A 23859-nucleotide genomic window follows, 5' to 3' on the forward strand; every position below is an offset into this window, starting at 1 on the left:
ATGTGACCTTGCTGTGAAGGCTGAAGGGATTAGTGACCCCAAAGTGCTGCTCTCAAAGTCAGTCCCCCCACGGCAGCTGTTACTGATGATTACTGTGTAACTCCCAAGTGTCAGGTCCTGCCGATGAGAGCAGGGAGCCAGCGCCTATCTCTCAGGGACAGTGTGAGCAGTAGATAAAATAAGCTTGTAGGAAAATGGCTGACGACAGAGCTAACGGGTCAGTACTGCCTGTGGTGTGTGACAATTCAGCCTCGTGGAAGAGTGTTACTGTGGCAATGGCTGGATTTCTATTTTTGTAACAGAAGGGAGTCTCAAAAAGAGCCTGCTTACAGTTTACAGTCCTCATGGTAACTTGGGGCAGGTCGTCGTTTCTAACAGGGCTTTGTATCAGAATTGCCTCCTGAACCGCCAGTCTCACATCCTAGTAGTGGCCTTAATTTCATTTTATTTTATTATTTTTAGTTTTAGTTTTGGTTTTCTGAGACAGGGTCTCTCTGTGTTAGCCTTGGCTGTCCTGGACTCGCTTTGTAGACCAGGCTGGCCTCGAACTCACAACGATCAGCCTGCCTCTGCCTCCCAGTGCTGGGATTAAAGGCGTGAGCCATCACACCTGGCTAATTTCATTTTAATGGTAAAGAAAATAAACTTCCATAATGCAATGAATGCCATCTCTTTCTTCACAAAAGATTAAAAACAACCAATCAACCAACCAACCAAACAAACAGTTCTGTGTTCTCAGAGAGTGTCTCAGAGAATAATCTTTTTAAACAAGTGCAGAATGGGGATCAGAAGCTGCTGAGGCCATGGGAAGAATTCCTTTCTGACCTCTAGATTGCCAGAGGCTTTAGTGTCTATGTCCTCTAGGTGGTGTTCACGCTGACTACGTGACTTTGCCTTTTTTTTTAAACTCACTTGGTACCCACAGCTTGTCTCTGCATTAAGACCAGGAGCTCCTGACAGCCCAGAAGTATTTTCTGACTAAAAGACTCAGGTTTTGTTTTGTTCTGTTTTGTTTTTTGTTTTTTAAGTTCCTGAGTTAAAAATGCCTGAAGCAAGGGATCTAATCTTCACTCACCGTTCCCTAAGGATTTGTGGGTCAGGCCTCAGGAAATGAAAGACCTTCCGAATTCCATGCCAAAACAACCAACACCCTGTGGCACCTGGTGGTGGCAAAGCTTGGGGGGGTCTCAGTGGGAACACCTTTCAGTTTGGGAGCAGACAAACAGGTGCCCGGAGATGTGAGCTGGGCTTCTGAACTCTTAGGCTCTCTCCCAGCTTTAGGGGTACACACGTGACACACAGCCAATCACTCCCAAACAAGAAGTGGCCTAGAACAGATATTCCTTTAGCTTGCCAAGTCTGTTGGAAGACCCTGCTGCTTGAGCTCACAGTCCACCACGTCCAGACAGTTTTCCCAAGTCAGGCACAGAATGGACGACTCCCTTTCTCAGCAGGGGCTTCTTTGTCCCTGCCTGACCTCAACTGGAGAGTGTGTGTAGGCACGGAGGCCTCCGACCATACCTGAAGTATAATCTTTAACACGGGTCCCTGCAAACACTCTGCCCCCGCTGCTCATAGGATAACTAGGTACTCCGTTCCTGTTCATATGACAGGACAGTGCTGCCACATGCAAGGAAAACATTCCTGAAACTTCAAGCCCCAGCCAGTAGTATGCACCTACCCAGCAACCCTTTGCACATTCCCCAAGAATCATACAGCCTTTGTTCACCCTCGAATAAAGTTGAGCTGTCTCACTGAAGCTGCTCCCGGAAAGTCATCCTGTCATGCTCACAGGCCACCCGAAATCACAGCGGTCTGTGTACAGAGGCTGTGGAGCTGCCCCCTTACCTACCTTCTCTAGGGTCCTGGCCATCCCCGGGAGTGTTCAGCTTGCAGTAGATGTGGCCTGAGACGACATTCCAAACTATTATCTCTCCATCGTAGCTGGAGGTGGCCAGAAGAAAAGGCGGACACTGAGCCACACAGAGAATGTCTTCCTTGTGCCCACGGCGCTAGGAAAGAAAGACAGAGTAGAAAAATCAGACCCCAAGTCACATAGAGCAACTTTAGGGACATTTGGATTCCTAAAGTCAGAGGCAGAGGGGTCCTCTGAGACCGCCACCTCTTCGTGGGAGACTCTCTCGGCATGGCAATTGCTGTGTTACAGCTCTCAATTCTAGACCCCCAATCTCTAAGGGAAGCAGCGTGTCCTTACTTCACCATCCCGCCAGCAAGCAGGTTGCCGTCAAGGTGTTGGCACGCAGGCTGCATGTGGATAGCAGTGGGACAGGAGAGCCAAGCCATGGTTTCCCAGAAACGCGAATGACAGATTAGAGTGGACCCCAGGACTCCCAGGTGCCCTCCACTGAAGCGTAACTGACGAGGGGAATTCAAGCTCTGTGCTGCCCTCAAAGGAGGTTCTTTGCCCAGGTGCCTCTGCTGAAGGTGAGAGCCTGAAACTGGCGTGTGGAGAGCAGAGCTGCAGGGTTCAAGGGTCCCTGGCTACAAGCGTTTCACATTTGTCATGTGGGGCACTTACAATGTTGTGGCGATTGGTGCCATTCAACCGTATTAAAATATCCTTCTAACCTTGTCCTCATGCACTTGCCACAGAGTGTCCCCTACGAGGCTCTGTCTCCTTGAACATATATTATATTGTGAGACATTTGGGAAAGAGAAGGCTCCTTCCCATGATCCTCTACTGCCAGGTGTCCTAGCCCAGATGTAATGTTTTCTATTCTTGGTCTGAATGTTTTAAGTCCTACCCCCAAATTCACACATCAAAATTCTAACCCAGTGGTTCTCAACCTGTGATTCATGATCATTTCTGGGAGTGGGGAGATTGTCGAATGACTCTTTCACAGGGGGGTCACATATCAGATATTCAAATTATGACTCATAACAGTATTTATAACATAGCAAAATTACAGTTATGAAGTATCAATGAAAACAATTTTATGGTTGGAGGTCAGCACAGCATGAAGGACTGTGTTAAAGAGCTGCAGCGTTAGGAAGGGTGCGAACCGCTGACCAGACCCAAGGTGCTGGTATTGGGAGAGGTTATCGGTGTCCGATGCGATCGCCAGGGTGTGGCCTCCATGTTGGGATAAGTGTTTGGTTAAGAACAGGAAGAGACACACAGCTCCTTCTCCCTCTGCTGTGTGAGGATGCAGCAAAGAGATGCTGACAGGAGCCGGCTACCTACTGATAAGCCAGAAAGGGAGCCCTCGCCGGAACCTTGGGGAACCAGGGCAGCTAAAGCTCTGTTATTTAAGCTCTGTGAACCTCATTAGCATATCTCCTCTCCTATGCAGAATGCGCCAGCCCATCAGACTCTCGACAGTCCTAGCCGGCTGGCCAGGCGTCTATGCCTCCGCACTGTGTTCAGGCACCTCCTCCTCTTCCTGCTCAAGAAGAGGATCTTTCCCTTCCAAACAAACAAACAGCAAAACAAAACAAAATCCTAGTGATCTTTCAGTCTCCCAGAAATGGCTACCTCAAGCTCGCGGCTCTCCCATGTGATCTATTACTCACTGTCATTTGCTACATACATTCCCGCCTTCCCATCTCCTCAGCTTTCTGTGCGCTTCTCAAGAATCTGTCTCTTCCATGCCCGCCTACTAAGTGCATGAGTTCGCCAGTGCCCCATAAATATGTATATGCATGAGGAGGACTAAACGCATGTGCCCTTCACTGACCCAAGTGTGATAGCCAAAGGCCGTGGCTCCCCTGGGAAACCTCAACTATAACTATTATTTCCCTTGATGAGTGCTAAGCTGCAAACTCCGTGAAGGCGAGGCTGGGCCAGAGCTCACTTATCATTGCAGCTCCCATAAACAACACATATTTGGTCTACAAGAGGCACTTAGTAGGTGCTGAATGAATGAGATCATATTACTGGGTAATTAGTATAAGCTGGGCACTTGAACAAGGTTTTCTGCACTGTAAAGGAGGACAGACTTCATGAGTGGACTGGTTAGTTTTATGTCAACTTGACATAAGCTAGAGTCATCAAAGAGGAAAGAACCTCAAATGGAAAAAAAAAAATGCCTGTAGGGCATTTTCTTAGTTAGTGATTAGTGGGAGAGGGCCCAGTACACTATGGGCAGTGCCATCCCTGGGCTGGTGGTCCTAGGTTCTATAAGACAGCAGGCTGAGCAAGCCATGAGGAGCCAGCCAGTAAGCAGCACCCTCCATGGCCTCTGCATCAGCTCCTGCCTCCAGGTCCCTGCTTTGAGTTCCTGTCCTTACCTCCTTTGGTGATGAACGGGGCGATGTCAATCATAAAACTGAATAAACACTTTGGTCATGGTGTTTCATCACAGCATAGTGACCCTAACTAAGATGATGGAATTTGTATTCTAGCCCCTTTGGAATATTTGTAGGGCACATACAGTGTGTAGGGCCATGGCAGGCAATTGGGCGGGGTGGCCTTGTTTTCTGTGTGGACATCTTCTTGGCATCCAAACAGCTTTGAAGGAAGCCATTCATCCATGGGACGCTGTAGAGAGCTGGGGACATTCTGATCCCTAACAAGCAAGCACTGGTCCTCTAACAAGCCGCAGAGAGTCAAGAATGTCATGACACCATGGATACAATCTGGCTCACCAAGAAGCAGGGAATGGATGCGGCTTCCATTAAAACCACACCCTCCCCCACCTTGAGCTCCCTGCACATGGGGGCTCTTAACAATTTGAACTCCGCCCCTCTGGCCTCACACCAAAACTTGAACACTGGGGCCATCTCTTTTCCCCAGAGAGGAGGCAGCTGCCTGGACCTTGGTCTACACAGGCAGGAGTCTTGCCATGCGTAGCACAAGCTTCTGAGAAATTGAGCAGGCGGCAGGCTCAGCATACACAGGGGAGCCTTTTGAGGGAAGGCTGTCCTCACTGTGTGCACTGAGGGCCAGACAGCAGGCTGGGGCTCACCAGGTCATCCTGCCAGTGGGGCTGAGGCTTCCAGAAATGATGGCAATCACGAGGTACGTCCTGTATACAGAGCCAAAGAGGACACGTTGTGCTATCCATAAAATGAGCTGCCAACACACTCAAAACTTCAGAAAGAAAAGGTGTTGGCACATTTCATAACCCTACCCCTCACCCCACCACTGATGCAGATTTTTGAAATGTCAAAGCAAATTCCCCAAGTGCCAGTGGGAATAAAAAGCAATCCACTCCTGACGTCTGGGTGATTGCATTTCAGCAAATCATATGTCAACTGACAAGCGCTTCTTGGATCCCGCGCATAGCTTTGCCTTCATAATAAGACCCAAGGCTGTTTCATGGGCTAAACCCGACACCATCAGCCTGGGAAGCTGTAATACCAAAGGACAAATTCAATGCTAAAATTTCCCAGGTAGTCATCTCTCAAATCACTCTCAGATGCGAGGCTTAGGCTGTGAAATATAGGGAGCGTTGGAGTGAGTGGATAAAGAGGACAGGACGGAAAGCATTTAAAGCCTTTTGGAAATCCAGGACCACCCAGCATAGCAAGCAGGATAATAACATGTCACAGGTCCATTTAAAACTTCGCTCAGGTGGTACTTTAAAGTTCTGTCTCTTAATCCCCTCTATAAAGAAGGATTTCATGTCTGCAGAAATGTTTACGGGTGGCCTTTCATTTCCTCTTTCTGATTAGAGAGGCTCTGGGACACTTTAAGGACAGGCCAGGAGGAAGGAAGGAAGGAAAAGCCGGTCAGGTCAGCCAGGCCGCTGAGCCTTAGCAAGGAGGCTGGGAAACCCATCCGGCTGTGGAGGAGGAGCCCAGTGGGAAGAGATGCAGGACAAGGTGTGAGTCATCTCTTACAGGGATGGCGGGTACCACTTCAGGTTCCCAGGATCCCAGAGGCCCTGAGAGCTCTCCTAGCTGGTACATCTTCTCAAGGGGACCTTTGGGAAGACACTGAGAGGGAAAGCTTTCAAAAGAAAAGGAGGGAGGGAAGATGAGGAGAAATAAAGAAAGGGAATCTTGTGTGTGTCGCTTGCCTTATAGCAGCAAAAGCAGGCTCAAATCTTTTTAAAGGAGGGGCAGGGAGCTGGAGGAGCGATGGCTCAGAGGCTAAGAGCACTGGTTCCTCTTCCAGAAAACCCGAGTTCTGTTTTCAGCACTCAGGCTGCTGTGAACACCTGCATGCATATGCATACAGTTACACACACACACACACACACACACACACACACACACACACACACACACACACACCTTCACATAATTAAAAACAATAAATAAAAATACATCTGAAAAATGAGGAGGGGGAAGAGGAAGGGAGGAAAGTCAATCCTAGAGGAGGGTTTTTGAAATGCTTTCATTTGTTACATTTCACTTACAAAATACACATTTATTCTTCTATCCCATCCAACGGCTATGACACACCTAAAACAACAACATAATTAGACATTTTAATACTTCAACTTCCATTTGTTTTTAATTTTGTGGTTACCTCAACGTGCAGAAATTTGCTTCAGCACTCTGAAGAGCCTGGTTGCCTAAATTACCTCCAGGAAGCATCCAGGACCACCCCCCCCGGAATATTCTGGAAAATTCTTTTCACTGTCATTATGGCCACCAGGCCCCCAAAATTAAGATGTTCCAACTGGTGGTGACTGGATTATAGGGTGCTAACTTCTTCTATGGGCTACCCCACTAGTGAATCCATAGCTGACTGGGCTGCTAAGAGCCTCAGCAAATAAGAGCACAAACTGTTCTTGCAGAAGAGCCTGTTTTGGTTCCCAGCACCCATATCGGGTGGGTCCCAACTGCCTATAACCCCAGTTCCAGGGCATCTTATGCCTCTGACTTCTACGGACACCTGCACACATGAGATGCATATAAATTCATGCTGGCAGACAAGCATACACACGAAAAACAAGTAAATCTCTAAGAAAAGAAAAACGAAAGCTGGGAGTGGTGGCACACGCCTGTAATCCCAGCACTGGGGAGGCAGAGGCAGGCGGATAGCTGTGAGTTCAAGGCCAGCCTGGTATACAAAGTGAGTCCAGGACAGGCAGGGCTATCACAGAGAGACCCTGTCTCAAAAAACAAAAACAAAACAAAACAACAACAAAGGAAAAGGAAAAGAAAAACCAGTTGGGCTTTAGTTAGAAGAGGTGGGTCCCTGGGGATACATATGCCTTTGAAATCTGTAAATGGTCCTTGGCTTTTGTTTCTCTCTCACTTTTCTTCTGGGTCATCATGACACGAGTATCTTTCCTCAACCTCGACCCTTCTGCCTCGTGTCCCCACCTTGCCACAGGCCTTAGCTGGTGATGGGTTGAGACCTTAGGAACCATAAACCAAAATGCACCTTCCTTCCCGTGTTTATCTCAGGTACATTTTTTCCCACAGTGATGAAAAGCCAACTAATACAACAGATTGATTTTCCAACTAGGAGATTAAAAAAAAAAAAGGTTCCACTTGAATATGACTCAAGCTGGGTGAAACTCACCTGTTTTGGTTTACCTCCATGTAGGTGCCATCACAGACTTCACTTTGATTTTCATCTAGAAATACATTAAACCTTTTCTTTACTTGCTCTCGCTGATTCAGCTTTCACGTGTTGCCCTAATGTATCTGATGAGCGGAACAGACGTCGTCATCTACTTTCTCGTGCTCAGCGCAGGGCCAAATGTTGCCTGGCTTATTAAAGCACCATTCGTTTGTGGCCACCTTCCCTGTCTGATTCTGCCCTTGATCAGCTACAAGAAGCTGCTTCTCGTGGTAGGACCCAGTAGCATGTGACACTGAGTGAGGGAGAGGGCAGAGGGTCACACAGAGAGCAAAGCAGGTTTGGGAATGGGACTTGGGAATTTAGCTTCATGGTTCTTTCCACCTTGACTTCACACTTATTCCCCTTTAACAGCTGAAGAATATGCTTATCTGCTTGTTGGCATTTTAGAGGCCAGAACTGGGGAATCCGTTTCCAAGAATAAATGTAGCAAAATGAATTAATAAATAAATAGCCTTGGGGCACATAAAGAGATCTATAAGAGACTTGCATTTAGTTCATGTGGTTATACCACCACACAACCCAACTCTAGAAATGTGGGAAAGACTGTAAGCTTTGTCACAGGTGAAAGCAGTCTTGCCGGGCTTTACCCTTGGACACCCCATGGATACCTTTTGATAGACTAAGTGGAGCCATCCTGGGCTGAGAATTTAGGAAGCAGACCTGGGGACTTCATCTGGACTATTGTTTTTCTAATTGACCCTCAATGGGAGAAGGAGACCGCCCTTCGCATGTGACCCAGAGAGGCGGAGAGGAGAGAGCAACAGCAGGTTGAGATCGGGATTGAGCCCACGTGGATCAGCGAACAGGCTGGACCAGCACGCAGGCCAGAGACACCTAAGGACCCGTCCTGTGAAACGGATACCGGAAGGTTCACTCTTTTTTCCCTTTAACTTTTTTTCCCTCTTGTGTAAGCTAGTTGGGTTGTATAATAAAGTTTAATTGTTAAGAAACAGAGCCTACACAAAAACGTGAAATAACATGAAACAGAGAGAGAGACGGCGTGGGGAGATGCTACACACATTGGAGGTTTTATCTTTCTTGATTTCTGTTCCGTTTATGATAAGGGGACAATTGTGAATCGACACTTTACGGGGAACCACTTGCTGGGCTGCCCGGCCCTTCCCCCCCCTCCCACCCCCGCCTCACTTGCCATGCCGAAGGGTATGGAGACAGTGTCCGTTGTTGTAGCTCCATATTTTCAGACAGCCATCTCTGCCCCCAGTCACAAGCCTAGGAAACAGATTGTCGCGCTTGGATGACGTGACCCGGGTCACCCTGCTGAGAGGTTCCTGACACGAGAGAAAGGGTGTGTGTACCTTCGTCCGCTGGAGTCAAAAGTCAGACAGGTGATGCCAGCACTGCCGTGAGTCCCTATAAATTCAGACACCTGTCTTCCCGTTTCAAAGTCCCACACTCTCACCACCTGTGTAAAAGTCAAAAGAAAGATGGCTGAGAGATAATGCCTCAAAAGTCAAAGGGTGTTTGCACTTTAGAAGTCTGGTGACTTAAATATTAAAGATGACAGTGCAGGGGAGCTGGAGAGATGGCCAGAGGGTCAGGGATTCGGTTCCGAGCACCCACGGATTATAACTCCAGTTGGAGGGGATCCTGCACCCTCTTCCGGCCTCTGCAGACAGTACAAACACATGGCACACATACGTACATGCAGGCAAAACACCCAGGCACGTTAAATAAAAATAAATTAATCTTAAACATTTACCTAGAAACCGTACTCCTACACAAGCTGGCTTCCTTGAACGTATTGGCTCGCTAACACAGCCTCAGCAAATTGCCACCACCAGATCACTAAAGCAGCTGACCTGTTTTATCTCACAGTCTGGAGAGTCAAGGTCCAGAATCAAGGTGTTGGTGGGTGTGGCGGTGTTAAGCATCAACCGTAGACTCACCTGGGTGGGGAGTCTCACTGGGATTGTCTAGATTAGGCCAGCCTGTGGGCACGTTTGGCTGGGATTTTTTTCAGCTTGGGTAAACTGAGGTAGGAAGGTTTATCCTGAGTTCAAGAGGCAATGTGACCTGAGCTCACACTCCTGGACCATGGGTGCAGTGTGACCTGAGCTCACACTCATGGGCGTGGGTGAAGTGTGACCTGAGCTCACACTCCTGGACCGTGGCTGCAGTGTGACCTGAGCTCACACTCATGGACTGTGGGTGCAGCATGACCTGTCACTTCTGCAGCGTTGAGTTCCTAGCGACAACAGAATGCAACTTGGAATGTGAACTAAAACCAACCCTGTCTCCTGGAAGTTGCCTATGTCCCGGCATTTTAACGAAGCCGGCAGAAAAGAACCTGAGAGTGGGGTTCATTTTCTGTACCTTCTAAACTTCCAGACCTACGAGCTCCCTCAGCACACTTTTTCCCTTTCTTGCAATTGCTGTCTTTCGGGTCCATCCCTCTAGCAGCCTACTAAATGGGAGTCCTCACACTCCAGAGAATCCAATGTCCTCTAGCTTGATGGATGAAGTCAGTCCCCACCCTGGGGAAGGTTCCAAGTCCTCTGAGCAGACAGTAGTTTAGAATTTCAACCATTAATGAGAAGTCTTTGCTTTACAACATACAAGATAACCACAGGGATATGACTCCTGGGCATAAGGAAGTTTTTGGGTTCTTTGTAAACTTCGTTATGTTATGTAAATTTTGTTTTAATCCCAAGTATGGGGTCTTAGTTCGGGCTTTAGTTTATAACTGTTTCGTGTGGGCGTGGTCTTTGCCCGCGGTAACGGCCCGCCTCTTGGGGGCGTGGAGAGGGGTGTGGTCTAAGACTTTGAAAGCTCTGAGAGGAAGTGTGCCCGCGGTGGTGGCGTGAGGCATGTAGCGTGCTGAGAGGCCAGAGAAATGTTTGGGACTGCTTGCTGCTGTTGACGGAGATTTCTATTGCCCCAAAAGAACCCAATTGACCCTAAACAGCTGGGAGAAGTAAAGGGGTCTGCGCCCTCTCTCCCACTAACATTCGTTCTCATACCTAGGGTGAAGGGACTGGTGGAAGAGAAGTAGAGGCTTCAATACCTCAAATAAATTAGAGTTTAAAAAAACAAGCGACAACACTTGAGTGGGATGGTCTTTCCAAATAGCTCGTACTGGGAGCCACTGGGGAAACCGCAGGCTTTTCCTATTGACTCTAAGCAAAGACTGTCTAAACGATACGTGATTGTTAACAGATCAGAAGTGACTGTCCGTCCCACTGTGGACTTCTAGGAATAGAACGCTGGGAGAACACGCTGCGCAGCTCTACTGGGAAGATGGAGCAGCCAGGCTACCTCACAAGTACGTCGTCATTGCTAAGACGTCAGGAGTAGAGACTTACGGATGCTTCGCAGCAGCTGACCACATGCCTGAAGACTGGGTTGTACCTGCAGCAAACCACGGGCTCTCGGTGGGAACGCACCGGGTGGGGCTCTGGCACAGATCTGGAGACAGAGAAAGGGGGGACGGGGGGGACGTGGGACATCTGCCTAACTGCCCAAAATCCCACTCTAATCTGCGACAGGCTAGAGTCATCAACGAGGAGGAGAGTCAATTGAGAAAATGCCTCCATAAGATTAGGTTGTGGGCAAACCTGTTGGATATTTTTTTAGTTAGTGATCCATGGGGGAGGGCCCAACTCACCACCAGTGGGTGATACCATTCTAGGGCTGGTGGTCTTGTGTTCTATAAGAAGGCACGCTGAGCGGGGCAGTGGTGGCGCAGGCCTTTACTCCCAGTGCTCGGGAGGCAGAGGAGGCAGATCGATGTGAGTTTGAGGCCAGCCTGGTCTACAAAGTGAGTCCAGGACAGCCAAGGCTAGCACAGAGAGACCCTGTCTCGAAAACCCAAAAAAAAAAAAAAAAAAAAAAAAAGCAGGCTGAGCAAGCCATGAGGAGCAAGCTAGTGAGCAGCACCCCTCCACGGGCTCTGCATCAGCTCCGGCCTCCAGGGTCCTGCCCTGCCTGAGCTCCTATCCTGACTCCTTCAACGATAAATTGATATAAGCTGAATAAACGCTTTCCTCTCAACTTGCTTTGGTCATGGTGTTTCATCACAGCAACAGGAAACTTGACAAGGATACAGGGAATAAATAGGGAAAGATAGATGTGTGGGCAGCTTCTCAAGACTAGCTAGCACACGTGATTGACGTATGCTAAGGCACACTCAGAACACACGTGACTGAAACATGGCGAGGACTGATTGATTGACTGATTGATGGAGACCCTTCTGATTCTGTCTCCTCATCAATCATAAAACCATAGGTGTGTGCTACAGCGACTGCAGCGAGGAGGCCAAGCCGGTCTCAGCAGGCCCTGTGCAGGTACAAAGGGCACATCAGAGCCTGGATCCATTCCCCATACGTGGGAGGCTAGCACTCCACAGCCACGCAAGCCTCTTGGCCTCATTTCCTTATCTGCAAAATACAGTCCCTTACGGAAACGTGAGGAACAGATATAAGTGCCTGGATGCAGGGCACATAATACTGAACGTTAATTCCATGTCGCCTCTCTCTTAATTCTTGTGCAGTGAATCCTCAAGCTTGGCCGCAGGAGAACGGCAGGGCCGCCCACTCATCGGAAGCCCCAGACAAGAAGCTCGGACAACTAACTCTTTCCAAGGAAGGGCAGCCTGTCCTGGGCTTTAGGAGGTGAGAGTGGGGTCTGTGTCGCCGGGCAGGAGGAGGCAGGAAGTCCACAGGCGGGAGGAACCAAGGGGAGAGAGAGAAGACTTTCCTCTAGCTAGTGGTCTGATCCTCTCTCCCAGATGCTGGGGGAGGAGCTTAGGCTTTGCAAATGAAGTCGGGTAAGTTGAATGACAGCAGGGATGGGGTGGGCTGCGACAGCGGACTCGACCAGGGGCCTAATTGGTTAGCACTAGAGATTGTGTTTGCCGCGAAGCAGAATTCCAGTCACTGCGTTCCAAAAGAAATCAATCAAGTGCGCTGTTTGTTCTACACAATTCTATCAGGCAGAACAAACAGCAGTTTGATTGGCAGAAGCTGCCTGTTTCGGCATGCCCCATCAAGATCGCTCCGGAGCCCGGCTGTACCACTTAGTTGTGCCTCTATTTGACTCTTCTGAGCCATTCCAGTTGGCTCTATGGCTTCATTCCTCAGCGAAGAGGGACAGGCTCACATTTCACATGTGATGCTGTGAAATGTGCTTGTTCTTCCATGCAGTTGATTAAAAAATATTTTAAATTATGTGTATGTGTTGGGGCTTATGCACATGAGTGTATGTGCCTGAAGGGATAGAGGTGTCATGTTCTCTAGAACTAATGTCACAGGCAGTTTGATGTGGGTACTAGAAATTGAACTAGAAGCTGGGCACCGTGGTGGCGCACGCCTGTAATCCCGCTACTCTGGGAGGCAGAGACAGGCAGATGTCTATGAGTTCGAGGCCAGCCTGGTCTATAAAGCGAGTCCGGGACAGCTGAGGCTACACAGAGAAACCTTGTCTTGAAAAACCAAAATAAATATAATTGAGCCTGAGTCCTTTGTAAGAGCAGGGTGTTCTCTTGGCCACTAAAGCCATATCCAGACCCCTTGAAATTAACTCACGCAGTTTGACCAGTTACAAGTGGATTAAGAATACATCCCCTGGGCTGGAGAGGTGGCTCAGAGGTTAAGAGCACTGGCTGTTTTTCTAAAGGTCCTGAGTTCAATCCCCAGCATCCACATGGTGGCTCACAACCATCTATAATGAGACCTGGTGCCCTCTTCTGGCATACAGGCACACATGCAGGCTGAATACTATATAAATAATAAATAAATCTTAAAAAAAAAAATACATCCCCCTATCCAACACCTATGTTCAATTATCAGGAGGAAATGTGGGGAGGACAAAGGTGGCGCTCAGGAAGCTAGCCGCCATCGTGCGGCAGTATCTGAGCCTCACAGGCTGTGGCAGTCACTGTAAGGATTCCCTGTCTTGGGCCATCTACACCCTGGCTTTGGATTCTCAGAACTGCCGGACCCTGCTAAAAGCTGTGGTGGGGAGGAGGACCATATGCTGTGTAGCCAGGAGGAGTGACAAGGGATTATGAGTGGCCTGTGTGGGGCTGGAGAGATGGGTCAGAGGTTAAAGGCACTGACTGTTCTTCCAGAGGACCTGGGTTTGATTTCCAGTATCCGCACAAAAATAACAAATTGCGCTAGGCTGGCTGTAATGAGTTCTGTGCTCTTAGATCCCAGAGAGCAGAGAGCCTTTCAGTGCTCAAAGCACATGCCAAGCACCCCGGTACTCAAGTTGGCAGGGCAGGGGGAGAATTCTTTTTCCACAGAAGGGCGTGGCTTATGCCTTAGCCTCCGGGCCTCTAAGGGCATGGAGGATGCTTTCCTGCAGGCTGTGAGAAAGGGTTCCAGGAAGTAGATTTCCTTCTGTCTGATGCTTTGGTTTACATTAGTTAGTTAATGTGCATGAGTGTTTTGGCTGCATGTGTGCACATGCACCGCATGGGTGTCTCATGCCTGCAGAAGTCGGAAGAAGGCAAAGAATCCCCAGAAGTGGATTTATGGATAGTTGTGAGTCACCAGCAACCTACCCGTATGGATGCTGAAATTTAACCTCAGTCCTCTGCAAGAGCAGCAAGGGCTCTTAAGTGTTGAACCACCACCTCTCCCACCCCTTGTGGGTTTTTTTTTTTTTTTTTTTTGCTTGTTTGTCTTGATTTGATTTGATTATTTTTTGTTTGTTGGATTGTTTTTTTCATACAACATATTCTGATTATGCACCCCCACCTCAGCTCCTCCCAGCTTCTCTCCCACTACCCTGCCCACCTAAATCCACATCCACTCCTGCTCTTTCGCTAGAAAACAAACAGGCATCTAAAAAAATTTTTTTTAATAGGACAAAGATAAAAACAAACAAGCTTAAATAAGACAAAACCAAACAAACAGAAAAATAAAGAGCCAAAGAAAAAGCCCAAGAAGCACGTATGGATGTAGAGACACACAGAGATTCCCTAAAAACACAAGCAGTTCATGAGATGGAACCCACTGCCAACACTGCTTGGTGACCAGGAAACTGAGACCAGATAGGCCGGGGACCTAGGGGAAACCAAACACTCCTGCTCTATCAAAGCAACAAAACGACTCCTAAAGGCATTCTGCTATCCTCATAGGCCAGTGTCCCCCTCAGCCATGACCAGAGATGCTTCCTCCTGCAGCAGATGGGAGCACAGAGCCCCACAGCTGGACAGTGTGCAGCACTCCTAATTGGGGTGTCTTCATCAATCCCCCTCCCTCACAGTTCAAGGAATCCTGTGGAAGAGGAGGCAGAGGGGACCGGAAACACCAAGGAAACAAAGCCTTCTAAACACAGCAGGACTGATGCACCAGCAACCTCAGAGACACTGTGGCAGCATGGCCAGAGGTGAGTGTGGAGGTGAACACTAACCCACATCCCTAGGCCAGAAGCTATCGCCAACCCATAACCACTCCCAGATGAAAAGTTGCTTCTCAGTTGGTATATGAGGCATTCGTAAAGCCAGGTCCCATGACCAGCAGAAGAGGCCGACACAAAACAAAGGCAATGGCATCTTTAGAAGTTGTTTGTTTCATAATGCTTGTCTGGGCATTTTCTTTCTTTCCTTTTTCTAACTCTACAGGTCTTTTGCTTATATTTTACAGTTTCCAATTCTGTCTGTGTGCCAATCTGTGTGTCTCTACATCTGTATGTTCCCTGTGCTTTTTCTTGTTTTTGTTTTGTTTAAGATTTATTTATTTATTATGTATACAGTGCTCTGCCTGTGTGTAGCACCTGCACACCAGAAGAGGGCACCGGATCTCATTATAGATGGTTGTGACACATCAAATGTGGTTGCTCCTCTCCAGTCCCTAAACAATGTGACAGGCTTTCTCTGTGCTGCGCTGGCTGTCCTGGACTCAGTTTGTAGACTAGGCTGGCCTTGAACTCGAGAAGATCCACCTACATCTGCCTCCCGAGTCCTGGGATTAAAGGCGTGCACTACCATGCCTGCCTCCTTGTTTTGTCTTTTTAATGTAACATTGCCTCTCCCTTTGGTTCATTTCAGCAAGGGCGTTGGTGCAGAAAGAAGCCAGAGGACTGCCTTCTTCCAAAGGTGGGGGGCCTTGCTTTTGCTCCGGGCTCCCACGTGCCACAACAATCCATTCTCAGTTCCTGGGTCACTAATTATGCACTTACAAAGGGTTGAACAAGCTCTGCACACCTGACGGCACTATAAGACTAGGAAGCCCCTATTCAGGCAGAGACAGCTAAGGTGCCCGGAGTCCCCTGGTATAGATGTGTAGTGTCCCCTCCTGAGGCATAAGATCACAGTGTCAGCCCAGGCAGGGCAGAGGTGAAAGGGATGGCAAGTGGCCACTGGATTCTTTGCCAATGAGGCAACGGTGCTCTAGCTGGTGGGGATGGGCTTAGGGGTGTCAAGGAAGCTGCAATGCTTGTGGAATTGAGGAGGCTCCACTCCCAAGGCATTACAGTCCCTGGTACTGGGGAAGAGAATCCATTCAGGAGTTTTGATTCCAGCCTTTCTCACCACTTGGGCATGTGCTGCCCTGATTGGCTAGCTTGCTTTGCGGGTGGGGGTGCCTCTAAGGCACGGGGTGTGGCAGAGGCAACAGCGCTGTGGGAATTCCAAATCCCCAGATCTCCGTTTGCTTAGCTTCTGCCTTTGGATCTGGATTTGGCTCCCATATAATGAATCTTTATGTTCTAGAGGATTAATGTTAGTGCGTGGGAGAAGTCACTTCTGGATAGTACAGATTACTCCAGTGTCGCTAGCTCAAGGTAGTGTTGAAAGAGTCTCATCAAATACAAGCTGAAGGCTGGAGGCTCAGGGCTGTGGTTTCAGAGCCTACAGCCTGAGCAATAAATAGGATGTTGACCATACCACTGGAACTCTCTAGAAACCTCTAGGACATTGCACCTACAAAGCTCAGAGGGCAGACAGTCCCCTACCCCACTTTCAGGTGAAGGCAAGCCAGGCCATCCGTGGCCACGCACAGGGCTCTCTGTCCGGGGAGGTAGAGGCAGGCTGTGAGTTCTCCCGTGAGGCCAGTGGCTCTGGAAGAGGCTGTACAGCAGCAGCCGTGGGTCTCAAGATCCCAGATCTGTAGAGGAAACAGAGGAAAGTTAAGGGCTTTGATTCCTTCTTCCTTTTTCTTTACTAGGATCTCCCTCAGACTCTAAATCCTGTGTGTGCCACACACTCAGCTAGTAACACGTTTTGCACATTTGCTGTGTTGCCACAGCCGCTGTTTGTTGTGAGTAGGGCTGGCCTTGACCAAGTTCAAACTGTAACCCATGTCCATCCCCACCAAGATGTTGAAAGGGGTCCCTGGTCCCCTTGATCATGGGAGTGTGAAAGGTGACCTGAGAGAGGGCACAGTTGTGACCATGAGTCTCTAGGCTCTATTAGTCCCATGAGGAGATGACCAGTCTCCCTGCTTCTCCACAGACCCAGGTTTCACAGGGAGCTGATGCTTGGATCCGATTTGTGGCACCTTGCTCATCAACCCTTTCACGGGGAGCTGATGCTTGGATCCGATTTGTGGCACCTTGCTCATCAACCCTTTCACGGGGAGCTGATGCTTGGATCCGATTTGTGGCACCTTGCTCATCAACCCTTTCACGGGGAGCTGATGCTTGGATCCGATTTGTGGCACCTTGCTCATCAACCCTTTCACGGGGAGCTGATGCGTGGATCCGATTTGTGGCACCTTGCTCATCAACCCTTTCACGGGGAGCTGATGCTTGGATCTGATTTGTGGCACCTTGCTCATCAACCCTTTCACGGGGAGCTGATGCTTGGATCCAATTTGTGGCACCTTGCTCATCAACCCTTTCACGGGGAGCTGATGCGTGGATCCGATTTGTGGCACCTTGCTCATCAACCCTTTCACGGGGAGCTGATGCGTGGATCCGATTTGTGGCACCTTGCTCATCAACCCTTTCACGGGGAGCTGATGCGTGGATCCGATTTGTGGCACCTTGCTCATCAACCCTTTCACGGGGAGCTGATGCGTGGATCCGATTTGTGGCACCTTGCTCATCAACCCTTTCACGGGGAGCTGATGCGTGGATCCGATTTGTGGCACCTTGCTCATCAACCCTTTCACGGGGAGCTGATGCGTGGATCCGATTTGTGGCACCTTGCTCATCAACCCTTTCACGGGGAGCTGATGCGTGGATCCGATTTGTGGCACCTTGCTCATCAACCCTTTCACGGGGAGCTGATGCGTGGATCCGATTTGTGGCACCTTGCTCATCAACCCTTTCACGGGGAGCTGATGCGTGGATCCGATTTGTGGCACCTTGCTCATCAACCCTTTCACGGGGAGCTGATGCTTGGATCCGATTTGTGGCACCTTGCTCATCAACCCTTTCACGGGGAGCTGATGCGTGGATCCGATTTGTGGCACCTTGCTCATCAACCCTTTCACGGGGAGCTGATGCGTGGATCCGATTTGTGGCACCTTGCTCATCAACCCTTTCACGGGGAGCTGATGCGTGGATCCGATTTGTGGCACCTTGCTCATCAACCCTTTCACGGGGAGCTGATGCGTGGATCCGATTTGTGGCACCTTGCTCATCAACCCTTTCACGGGGAGCTGATGCGTGGATCCGATTTGTGGCACCTTGCTCATCAACCCTTTCACGGGGAGCTGATGCGTGGATCCGATTTGTGGCACCTTGCTCATCAACCCTTTCACGGGGAGCTGATGCGTGGATCCGATTTGTGGCACCTTGCTCATCAACCCTTTCATGGGGAGCTGATGCGTGGATCCGATTTGTGGCACCTTGCTCATCAACCCTGTTCCCAGATCTTCATACAAGACCAGCCCTGTAACCGGGCAGATCTTTGGACGTCCCAGGGACGGGCTCCTGCGGGGCTGGTGTTTGAGGACAGGAAGGACCGGAAGTCCATCTGCCTGGCTTGGAACCCATGGGGCTCCACTTGGGCAGCCTCACGCAAGTCCCCAACATCTCTTCCTCTCAGTGTTGCCTGTACAACAGAGAGACAAAACTGCCTATTCTAGAGTGATGCTTAAAGAATTTTAGAAAATTAATTATAAACAAACAAACAAACAAACAAACCCAGTACTTAGAGACGTGGTTAAAATATAGTAATGGTACAACACGCTTAGAATAATATCTCTCTCTTTTTTTTTTTTTTTTTCGACACAGGGTTTCTCTGTGTAGCCTTGGCCATCCTGGACTCACTTTGTAGACCAGGCTGGCCTCGAACTCACAGCGATCCGCCTGCCTCTGCCTCCCGAGTGCTGGGATTAAAGGCGTGCGCCACTAATATCTCTGCCAATGATTTGCTATGCGGGTAAAGCATGTGGTGGGTGGCTCTGGTATTCGTCTAGCAGACTGTGTGAGCTGGGGAGGGCTGTGGTGGATGAGAGGAGAGCGGCTGAAGCCATTGTGCCAGCTACCTGGAGTCCTGGTCTCCTTCCCTTTTTGTTATGGGCAAATTGCTAGCCTCCTTTCAAATGGCAAATAACTCCAGTTCCTCAGGATGAGGCAAAATTTGGAAATGGGGTTTTGCTGAGACGCAAGTAGTAAAGAAGAGATCACCGCGGAGCGTGCTAGACTCTACTCAACTGCGGCGGGCGGCTTGTCGAGAAGAGGGGAGTTAGAGGGACACTCGGTGAGAACATGGCTCGTGAGGATGGTGGCAGAGATAGAGGCAGGATGTCTACAATCGGAGAATCCCAGGATTGCCAGAAGACAGCCAGGAGGTAGGCAGGTGGCCTGGGGCCAGCTCACTTTCACAGCCCACCAAAGGCCCCAAGCCACCTGACACCTTGGGCTTCTAGCCTCTGAGCTACGAGCCGGAACATTTCTGTTATTTAAGCCACTCCGTCTCTGGTACTTTGTTACGGCAGCCCACGTGAGTCAGCTTTCTATCATTACTGTAGACACCTTCAAAGCTAAACTTAGAGAGAGGAAAGGTCTGTTTTGACCCACAGTTCCAAGGAATCCAATACAAAGTCCTTAGACGTTCCCCCACCCCCAAAGCTTCTGTGCTGGGCACCAAGCCCCTAATACTCAGGTCATTGAAGCAAACTAGAGCCAATCCTCACAAGCCATTGGTCTCATAAGCCAGCTTTGGGGAGGCAGATGTTATCCAGTGACGTCTGGACTTAGAGGCCAGAAAGTAGCCAAGACAGGAAAATCTCACCAGAGTGAGCTCGTGGGCCCACACAGGGTTTTTTGTCTTCCTTGACCCAGATGCCAAACGCTGTTGGAAGCCTTCGTCTGGTCAGCTGCACCCTAACCCTTGGAATTTAGACTCTGTTTATTTCCCATTTGTTTTCAGAGCTGGCAGCGCACTGGCTACAAAAGCTCCAGCCCATCCTAGTATCCGTGTGGATCTGTGGCCGTTGTGAAGTCAGCGTGGATGTTCACTATTGACTCCCAGTGGAAAAGGCAGCCCCAAGTGTGTTTGGCTCAAGGGACAGCCCTCTCTCCTTTCTCCAGCATCAATGTGGTGGAGCACACTCGTTTCGCTGGGTGGGAAAAAAGCTAAGCGGCACAGCCATTTGATTCAAGCATGCTTCCAAAGGTCTCTATGGCTAACTCAAACCCTAAATTCATATGTTAATGGTATCCAAAGGTAGGCATTTGGGATTTGATGAGGTCATGAGCATAGGTCTCCCATGATGGAGTTAGTGGCTCATAAGACAGAAAAGACGGAGCTACGGGTATAGCTTGGTGGTGAACTGCTTGCCTAGTGTGGCGGTTTGAATAGGGTTGCTTGGCCCCTATGGAGTGGCACTGTTGAAGGAAGTGCGTCACTGCGGGGGCGGGCGTTGAGGTCTCCTATGCTCACGCTACCACCCAGTGTTTTCCATAGACTCCTGCTGCCACCCGCGGATCCAGGTGTAGAACTCTTAGCTCCTTCTTCAGCATCATGTCTGCCTTCACGCTGCCATGTTTCCGGCTGAGATGATAATGGATTAAACCTCTGAAAACTGTGAGCCAGCCCCAGTTAAATGTTTTCCTTTGTAAGAGTTGCCACGGTCATGGTGTCTCTTCACGGTAACAAAGCCCTAACTAAGACACTTAGAATGTGCAAGGCATTGGCTCCACCCTGGGCACCTGAAAATGTGTTGAAAAACAAAGAGGAAACCTAAGCTGGCACATTTGCCCTGACTGACGATGCCGTGCCTCTTACTGTTTTCTGACACAGCAAGAGGACGCCAATTGGCCATCAATGTCATGCTGTTGGATTTCCCAGCCTTAGAAGCACCAAACCTGGGCTCTTTTGTAAGTTAGCTTGTCTCAGGTACTTTGTTATAGCCCCAAGGAATGGACTAACACAGAAGGATCCCAAGAGAAAACATGAGATTCTGGAGTCTGGAAAAGCCATCTCAGGTCACATGAGTTGGTTCCCAAGACCCGTGAAGGAAAGGTGGGGAGATACTTGTTACGTAGAAGCTTAGGCTGAGTTACCAAATTGGCATCAAGCTGTCCAAGCTACTGCAAACCCAGCCGGCGTGACGCAGGAGCTCACCACGTCAACACACGAGAGGAGCAGAAGTGAGAGGCGTGAGCAGAGAGGGCCATTTTTGACTCCAGCTGCTCCCCAGTTCACCCAGTGGCTGCGTCTTGGCTATCAAGCCATCAGCCTGCCTTGGCACATTTTACCCACGTCTCTTGGGCTGAAATCAGCCTCACCCAATAAAACCGCTGTGCAGAGAGCCCAGTGCACCCACAGCCTTTAGCAAGGATGAATGCTCAGCAAGGCGTGCCTTTCTCCCATTGTGGGAAAGAGTAACCCAGTGGAAGAATCGAGTCAACTCCGAAGGACTGAGTGAATCCCCCTGGCTGTGGTCTCTGAGTTTAAACTCAGGGTTGGATGTCTCCTTCTGTCACCCTGTCCCTAACCCACATGCCCTCGGCCATTTCTGGAATTATTACTGGGAAGAGGGTACCCACCCAAGGCCCATGGCACTTCCCACTCACCCACCATGGCTGGAACTCAGCTCCTGACTGAGAAGAGGTGGCTGAGGTAGGAGCATGCAGCACTGTTAACTCTTTACTTGCCTCTTAGCATGGGAGGAAGAGGGTGGGCCCCCTGACCGGGGAGACGCCCGCTCATGAGTGGGAGCACTCACTCACAGAGCCACCAGTGTTAAAACGGACAGAAACAAACCTGTTGCCTTAACCTAGAGAAAGCATGGGGTGTACCTAAGAGAAGCGCCCGCCGTGCTATGCTAGGGAGCGTGTTCTGCCACGCCACCTTCCTTGGAAGAAAGGGCTTTCTTTGAATTCTAATTCTAGTTGACAAAAGACGGCCCCATGTGTGGCTTGCAGCCTTACATTTTCAGAGGATGCCAAGTGAAAAAGGCAACCCGAATCCATCACCAGCTTTCGGTTAGAGAGTGCCAGAAGCCTCCTGAAATGTTTGTATGTCCCCATGATTTGGAGGAGTAAAATATTTGGGCTGGAAAATAATTCAAAGAATGAAGGCTGTCTACTCTGGCATGCTAGGCATTGAACTGCTTGGCTTCCGGTTCATTAGCTGTTGTTTGCTAGGAATCATACAGTCTGAAATAACTTACACACCATATTTCCAAGACAGGATTTCAATATATTTTAAATACACATTGGGAAGCTATTCAATATGCCTGAGTCACCACGGGCCGGGTGCTAATCTTGTAATCACAAGTTGAGATTGGAATGGGGAGGCAATGGAGAGAGAGAGTCGGATGGAAGACATGTCCCCACATAGAAGATTATGATTATCCGAGAGCTGCAAGATTCAAAGCGGGAGAAAAAGCTCATTAAAAACTCAGAGTCCTCCACACGATGACTTAGGATGAAGCCTTCAGATGAGCTTGATTTTCAAGATAAATCAAACAGTGGAGTTCATAAATCTCATCATTTTAATCAAGTTTGCACAGAGCTTGTGCCATGGCCCCGCTCTATTGCTGTCTGTAGTCTCCACAGCTGGTTGTACGGAATCACGTTCCCCCCCCCTCGTTTTCATTAAATATTTTTGATTTTTTACATATACATTTATATTACTATACATATATACAATAAAGTACCTATAGCAAGAAGAACCCTGACACAATCAGGAATTATATAAATGTTGCATCCTTAGTGTCTTGGCTGTTTGTATTTGGCAGCCTTCCCAGGTTCATGGTACAGGAGCCATCTTGGACCCACACAGAGAAAAGGCTCTGCAGTCTTGGGCAGACTTTTCCCCTCCTCTGCTCACACTCTCTTTTTGTCATCTCACCCAGTCCAGAGTTTAAGATTCTACCTAAATGCTAATAATGCCCGATTTTATACCACTAGCCCCAGCTCCTACCCCCCTAAACCCTAGTTTGCTCTGTCCAGTGGCTCTGTGGCCTTACAGCCCGTGTTTGCCATGTTCCCTGCCTCAGATCTGGGCTTAGATCCCAAATCTTGGTGTTTCCCTCCCCCCATTGACTCTTCTCTTGCCTTAAAAACTGCTCGTATTGGACTACAACTCACATATCAAAAAATTCGCATTTTTAAAGCATGTTCAATTCAGGGGGTTTCAGCAGGCCACGGAATCACACAGCCACCTCCAGCAGGCCACAGGATTACACAACCACCTCCAGCAGGCCACAGAATTACACAGCCATCTCCCGCAGGCCACAGGATTACACAGCCATCTCCAGCAGGCCACAGAATCACACAGCCATCTCCAGCAGGCCACAGGATTACACAGCCATCTCCAGCAGGCCACGAAATCACACAGCCATCTCCAGCAGGCCACAGGATTACACAGCCATCTCCAGCAGACCATGGAATTACACAGCCATCTCCCACAGGCCAGAGAATCACATAGCCGTCTTCAGCAGGCCACGGAATTACACAGCCATCTTCAGCAGGCCACAGGATTACACAGCCATCTCCAGCAGGCCACAGGATTACACAGCCATCTCCAGCAGGCCACAGGATTACACAGCCATCTCCAGCAGGCCACAGGATTACACCATCTCCAGCAGGCCACGGGATTACACAGCCATCTCCAGCAGGCCACGGGATTACACAGCCATCTCCAGCAGGCCACGGGATTACACAGCCATCTCCAGCAGGCCACGGAATTACACAGCCATCTCCAGCAGGCCACGGAATCACACAGCCACTGCCAGCAGGCCACGGAATTACACAGCCATCGCCAGCAGGCCACTGAATCACCCAGCCATCTCCAGCAGGCCACAGAATCACATAGCCGTCTTCAGCAGGCCACGGAATTACACAGCCACCTTCAGCAGGCCACGGAATCACCCAGCCATCCCCAGCAGGCCACAGAATCACATCGCCATCTTCAGCAGGCCACAGAATTACACAGCCATCTTCAGCAGGCCACGGGATTACACAGCCATCTGCACTAC

At 49.4% G+C, this 23859-nt stretch overlaps 1 protein-coding gene across 1 annotated transcript in view; it reads right to left on the bottom strand.

Annotated features, from left to right (window-relative positions):
* LOC127203295 (WD repeat-containing protein 49-like) overlaps nucleotides 1–23859 on the bottom strand; it is a 41983-nt gene that overhangs the window by 13291 nt on the left and 4833 nt on the right. Inside the window, exons 3-10 of the mRNA XM_051162083.1 lie at nucleotides 16430–16581; nucleotides 10831–10933; nucleotides 8824–8930; nucleotides 8658–8737; nucleotides 7445–7499; nucleotides 6327–6372; nucleotides 4929–4988; nucleotides 1853–2012 (exon numbers count right to left, since the gene is read on the bottom strand). Of these exons, the coding sequence (XP_051018040.1) occupies nucleotides 1853–2012; nucleotides 4929–4988; nucleotides 6327–6372; nucleotides 7445–7499; nucleotides 8658–8737; nucleotides 8824–8930; nucleotides 10831–10933; nucleotides 16430–16581 (763 nt within the window). The remainder of the gene's footprint in view (nucleotides 1–1852; nucleotides 2013–4928; nucleotides 4989–6326; nucleotides 6373–7444; nucleotides 7500–8657; nucleotides 8738–8823; nucleotides 8931–10830; nucleotides 10934–16429; nucleotides 16582–23859) is intronic.

This window comes from Acomys russatus, chromosome 19 (genome assembly GCF_903995435.1).
Source record: "Acomys russatus chromosome 19, mAcoRus1.1, whole genome shotgun sequence".
Lineage (NCBI taxonomy): Eukaryota > Metazoa > Chordata > Mammalia > Rodentia > Muridae > Acomys > Acomys russatus.